This window comes from Protopterus annectens, chromosome 7.part0 (genome assembly GCF_019279795.1).
Source record: "Protopterus annectens isolate FY-2018-M chromosome 7.part0, PAN1.0, whole genome shotgun sequence".
Lineage (NCBI taxonomy): Eukaryota > Metazoa > Chordata > Ceratodontiformes > Protopteridae > Protopterus > Protopterus annectens.
The window spans coordinates 1055569952-1055576536 of record NC_056739.1 but is presented as its reverse complement, the minus strand read 5'-3'; the positions used below and the strand labels follow the sequence as shown (position 1 = coordinate 1055576536).

General features: G+C 34.5%; 1 protein-coding gene across 1 annotated transcript in view; it reads right to left on the bottom strand.

Annotated features, from left to right (window-relative positions):
- The window catches only part of LOC122806849 (hyaluronidase-1-like), an 82863-nt gene extending 76502 nt beyond the window's left edge, over positions 1-6361 (bottom strand). Inside the window, exon 1 of the mRNA XM_044077609.1 lies at positions 5029-6361. Within this exon, the coding sequence (XP_043933544.1) occupies positions 5029-5946 (918 nt within the window). The 5' untranslated portion in view covers positions 5947-6361. The remainder of the gene's footprint in view (positions 1-5028) is intronic.
- Between the last annotated feature and the right edge of the window lie 224 nt (positions 6362-6585).

Sequence of the window (6585 nt, the reverse complement as noted above, 5' to 3'; positions counted from 1 at the left end):
CAACATACATACAGTCTCTGAAAAACAATGAAAGAACAGCCAAAGGGCAGAATCAAGACTGGTAACAAAAGCAAAAGTCAGCATGAAGAATTTCCAGGAGCTGGCAGCAGTGTAACAAATAGTACACTTTATTTATAAAATTACAGATAGAAATTTAAGTGCTTTCATCCTATAACAAAAGGGCTTCATCAGACCTGTGACTTAACAATTCTAAAAACTTTACATATAGGAGAGGACTGAATTAAACATAATTAAAAACAATGGCACCTTTAAAGCAATTGTAACCCATCACAGCAAACAGTCAAACAAATGTGTATTTAATTCCAAAAAAAACAAAAGTAAGAGTCCAACTCAAATATCCTAATAGGGCACTCCAGTTGATGAAAATGATAATAATGATAGCTAAAATCATTTACAAAACTGTTGAAAATTCCTGAAACAAAAAAACATTTTTTTTCAGTATATATTCTAAAATTGATTACCAATCCAACAATAAATTATTGCTAATGTGAAAACCACCTATAAAATGTAAATGCTCTAAAAAAACTTCTTGATGTTTACCTTGTGTAGCCAAAAAACACTAGTCAATCCCCTGGTCTACATTATACTTGGTAAAACAACAAACTGAACAAACATTACCATCTTTAAGGTTTGGTAGCTCACACACAAAGTACTGAAGTGAAAGAAAACAAATCAGGAAAATATGAGGCATTCAGCCTGAACTGTCATAACAATTTTTTGTGTTCCAAAGTATTCTCCCATGGTTACCCTCTGGGATTAGATGGAACATTTTCCAAAATAGCAAACATATTTTTTTTTAAAGTCATTAGATAGTCCAAATGATTTCAGATAATGACATGTTTAAAAAGGAATGTTCCTAGTTGACACAAATGTTCTTGGATAAAGGGTAAACAAAAAACTGGGTTTTGAGATCAGTAAGGAGATTAGCAAGAGAAGAGTGATTTTAAGCCCCTTTTGGGAGTAGGACTACTTAAGGAGACCAATGCAGTTTCTACCCCTGTTCCTGAAACCAACAGGCCATTTGAAAGGGCATTGGTGGCACAATATAAAGACTGAAAGTAAAAAGTTTATGAATATAATTAAGAATAAATTGAAATATTCTTAAAGCCTGTGACCCCCACCTAAATTCTCATAAGTGAGAAAGCAAGCTTAATTTTTAAAAGTGCACATAACATGAAAAATATATTGGAAAGGAATCAACTACGTGGAAATACTACAACACATAATAAAAATGGCAGAAAAAAGTGTGGTGGTTGCAATCAATGCTCATACATTTTTACAGATATGTCCTTGTTAATCACATTTGGGTGGTTCATATGTTATTAATTTCCAACATGGAAACTGTTACAGTAAAGGTCTGGTATATTTATCTGTTTGTTCCACCTGTTCTTGTTTTTATGCAGGAAAGACAGAGAAGGCTCTGTGTAACAGGGGGTACAAGTATTGTTACATTATTCTCCAGATTAACACCAAAACTGCATTGTACAAATATTCCATAGTATGTAATGATATTAAACATTTTCCATTTCCTATTCTGGAAAATGTTCCATCTGATCCCAGAAGGAGATCATGGAAGAATATGTTGGAATATACAGAATTGTTATGGCAGTTCATGTTGAATGGCTCTAATTTTCATGGTTTGAATGATTATATTTCTATCACACCAGTACTTCATCTGCAACCTGTCAAACTTTAAAGAGAATAATGTTAATTCAGTTTTATGGTTTTACCAAGTATAATGTGGGCCTGGGGATTGATTAGTGTTTTTATCCATACAAGCTGAATAGCAAGGAGTTTTTTTAGAGCACTGACATTTTGTATGTGGTTTTCACATTAGCAACAATTTGTTTTTTGTTTCAAGAATGCTTGTCTTCTAAATAAATTTAAGAAAAATGATTATAAATTTTCTTCAGCTGGAGTGCCCCAATAGAATGGTATTTGATTTGGATACTCGATTTATTAATTTTATTGTTTGGAATTGCATATGCATTTATTGGACTGTCTGTAGTAATGGGTTACTATTGCTTTAAGGGCATCACTGTTTTTAATTGTGTTCGAGTCCACTCCTATATATAAAGTTTTTAGAACCTTGATATCACAGTTCTGATGGAATCCTTTGTTGTACTTAACTTTCTATCTATATTTTTATAAATAAAGTAGACTATTTGCAACACATCTGCCAGCTCCTGGAAATTCGTCATGTTGATTTCTGCTTTTGTTACCAGTCTTGGTTACACCCGTTAGCCATCCTTTTATTGGTTCTTATTTTTATACGGTATTCAGTTTTTCCTATGGCGGTTCCTGCAGCTAGTCTGCCTTTATCTGAATCCTCACAAACTACGGAGTACATTGACAAATTAGCTAAAGATGTGAGCTCCTTGAAAGGGGAACTTACACGTCTTATTGACTTATTCACAGTATCTCAGCAGGTGCATTTTGAATTGGAGCATTTCCCTTATTGACTGATGGCTCACCATCGGTCCAAGGCATTGTTTATTGGTGGTGACTCCATTCACAGAACTTCAAAAGTAGCACTCAATATCTTGAGTGTCAAGAGTACAACTTACACCATGGTGCAGACTGTTGGAGCACTTTACAGGGTGTGGAGATGTCCGATACCTTTTCAACTAACCATAATGTGTCTAGTCAGGGAATTGAGGTTAACGGCAGTCGCCATTCAGGTGCAAAGGAAAAATGTACTGTAAATCCTCAGTCCTTCAAGGACCAAGAGACAGTGGTTAGACTAAAGCATTCATCTTCCTTTGTACAAATAACTCGAGATTTAACTTTGCGAATTGGCTTTCCAAAAATTTTTCATTTAGGAACTCTCATGTCAACAGTTTAGATCCTAATGGTTTAAACTTGTTATCCCTCAAAGCCATTATGCAGACCTTTGAAAAAAATATTAATTGAACTACTTAGTTTGAAAATTGAAAACTTTTATTTAAAGAATGCTTAACTCTAAAAATTGCACCCCAGGGTTTGAAATTTATAAGTTTCATAATGGGATTAACTCTGATTCGTCTTTTTACAGTACAGAATACGTTATCCAAACTAACTGGGACCTAGGGTAGTTCAGTTAATCAAACTGTTTGGATAAGCAAACATACATTGAACCAGATAAAAAACTTAACTTCAGAAATCTTCTTTTTTCTGCACTCAGGGAATACACCTTTCAACCATTCAGCGATTCCAGTGGACAACAAATAATATTTCTAACATACAAGTGGGCTACAAAGCTCAAAACACAAACACAAGTGAATCTGTATAATGTTTATATATTTAGACTTTAGGTTTTTTCCTACCCAAAAACTTTGGAAGGCTGCGTTTAGATAACTGACATTTCGGATAATCGATTCTCTACTGTAAAATGAACTTACTGAAATGTGTGACAGACATGGTTTTGAACTCATGCGAGCTATTTATAAGATTAATGAAACCAAAATTAACATGCTATAATAAAAAATATTCTGTCTGATTAACTTTTCTTTACTGGACAAGCACTGCAATATGGTAAACATAGGAAAGGAAGGAACATTTTTAGAGATCAAAATCAGTATTGCAACAACACTGCCTATCCCTTGCCAAAGGATGGGAAAACAGAATATGGCATTAAAAATAGAATAGTTACAGGGCAAATAGCAGATGCCCAGTTAGATGTCAGTCATAGTTTTAACAATGATGATTTTTATTATCAGAGTTTAAATGGGAAATATGGTTTATAATAGAATAATTCTCCAAATATGTACAATGCTTGATTATTCTAATTTGTGCATGTGTACGTTTGTAGATAAGTGCATTTTGTGCATATGCACATATCTGCTTACCTGCTCGCATATGCATGCATGTGTACATCTGTGTGACATCTACAAATTGAGGTTGATGGGAAACAGAAGAATATTATGACAGAAGTAGAAAGGTCCACCCTTTCACACTACTTTTGTTGCAACAATGACTATTTTTTAATCATATAACTTTATCTTCACTAGTCTTTTACACATTTGCTAATGAAAATTTTAAACATGCAGATGTTACATGGTTATGCATTTAAAATAAATAAATAAATAATAACTGCAATGCAGTCTTTGGGAGGTCAAGGTAATTATTGTAGCATTACATTTTTGAAATAAATCTCACTGATTAGTCACAGCCTGCAAAAAAAAAAAAACAGAATGCACAGTTTTACTTTAAATTTTCATCTAATCTTTACACATGTACGTGTGTGTGTGTGTGTGTGTGTGTGTGTGTGTGTGTGTGTGTGTGTGTATAGATGTGTTAAAGGGAGGTAGGCAAGATCCAAACCTCCTATACTATAGGGACTGTGATTTTGTGTCTACATATATGTTTTAACTTCAGGACACCTTGCTAGTGACCTAGGTACCTTATTAATTAAGTGCACCAATATCATCAAATAATGGTACTATCAATTTTTACTTCTTTTCAAACAACACTTTTTCTGCACATTAAATAATACTGTGTTTGCCTTATTATGCTTAATTGCGAGTTGCAGTTTTCCATTCATGGTACAACTCTGTTCAGTTAAACTTACACTAAGTAACTTAAATGATCATAGCAACAAATCACGATGTTTACCCCATTACATAAAAACTATTGGGATTAATATTCCCAAGTAGTCCACGAACCACATACAGACAGCAATATCAAGCAAGTGAAACCTGAGGAAAGTATACTTTAAACATACCATTTTGAAGCCTTAACTCCCCAATGGTATAATTATCTTGCACTTTATTTTAAAAACAAAGTTCAAATAAAAATACATCTATCTCTAGATAGACAGAGAAAGACATGCCATTTGCAAAGTTTCAGACCCAGCAGTAATACCACAAACACAATGAATACTTTTTGATCAGCTTATCTTGATAGTATTTGCTATCTACTTTTAGCTTGCCCCAGTGGGCCTTTAACATTTAGATCATTTACTGATTGTCTTTTTGACTAAAAGTGTTAAAATAAAATAAGCAAAGTTATCAAAGATGTGACATTCACCTGAGTAAGAAAGTCGAATGTATACATGTATACGATACGTGAGTAAGGCAGGACAGGAATACTATAATCATAGCCAGTTTGCTCTGCACGTTTAAGGGCTTCCTGCAATTGATAATACACAAATTTCAGGGCTTTTTCTGTACCTTTCAGTTCCTTTTCTAGGTAGATCTCTGGATAAAGAGCAGTGCTGTTTTCCCAAAGCCACTTCAGCTTATCATTTCTGGAAATTTCAACATCTGGGCACTTCCCTGTATAGTTGTGTGATGTATTTTTATAATCATTGTTATAACATGCAGGAAATCTATAGAATCCCCAGAGTCCTTTGCTCCTCAATGTCAGGCCTAACTGTAGAGTCTTACCCATGAAGGCCTGAGCACCCGACTCAAATTCCATCTGAGCTACTTTGTTCACTTGGCTTGGTGTCCAATCAGGATGCTGTTTCTTTACTAGTTCAAATGATTTTTGTATGTTTATTTTCAAACTTCCCCAGTTCCTCAACCATATTGGCCGCCATGATTCCCAGTCAATAACAGCCAACCCTCTGAAGTCATTTACTGGAATGATGGTTTGTATATCCTCCCAGGCCTTTCCAAGGTGTTCCTTGAGGCTGGCATTTTGTGGAACACCTCCATTAACTGAAGTATTATCTTTACTGTAGTATGGGTAATAACCGAGCCTGGAACTATAGAAGATAGTCATATTCTGACCAAGAAAAGACTCATTCTGATTTACAACAATGTCAAACAAACTGAAGTCCAGATCTACATCATATTTCCACTTGCACTGCTGTGTGGGAGCATTCCAAACAACAATGAAGGGACGGTCTGTAATTACAGGGGCACTACTGTGTTTGAAAGCAACCGCTAAGTTAAAAAATAAATGAAGGAACACAAAACAGACAGCTTTGGCCACAGCCATTAAAACAGAAAAAGAAAACTACACTTTGAGAGGCAGGGGATAATCATGTGACTGAAGACCAAATCATTCAATTTGCAAAAATGGCAGAAATTTCAGAGGAACATCACTTGGATAGGGTTGCCTCCGACAAGCTAGATCATAAACAAGCTTGCAAATTATGCACTTGTCATATGGTGTTTTTAATGCAAAAAGGAACCACCTGATGATAAAAAGATAATGCTCAGCCTTTTACTGCAGTCTTGCTTTGATTTTTATCTTTTCAATATACATCATCTCCATGCCTCATCCATCCGAGCTGTGCATAACAGATGAATAAAATATGTCAGTGCTACTCCAACTTGAACCAGTATTACTCCAACTTCAACCAGTAGTAACCTGAATGTATATATTTTTAATAACAACTTGTTTCGGTTTTCTCCCTAAAAAAAAAAAAAAGTGTTAAAAACTGAAAACAAGTATTATGTAATCAAAGGTCACCCAATTATCCATTTAGGCAGATTTTTAGTCTTATCTTCCATCCCTGCCAAAACTAAAGCCCATTACAGAAGGAAATAATCCATGTATGTTGTGCAGTTTTTAAGGATTTCAAATAACCATATGATATACATTAAATAAAGATTAAAGACGTGCGATGAACCC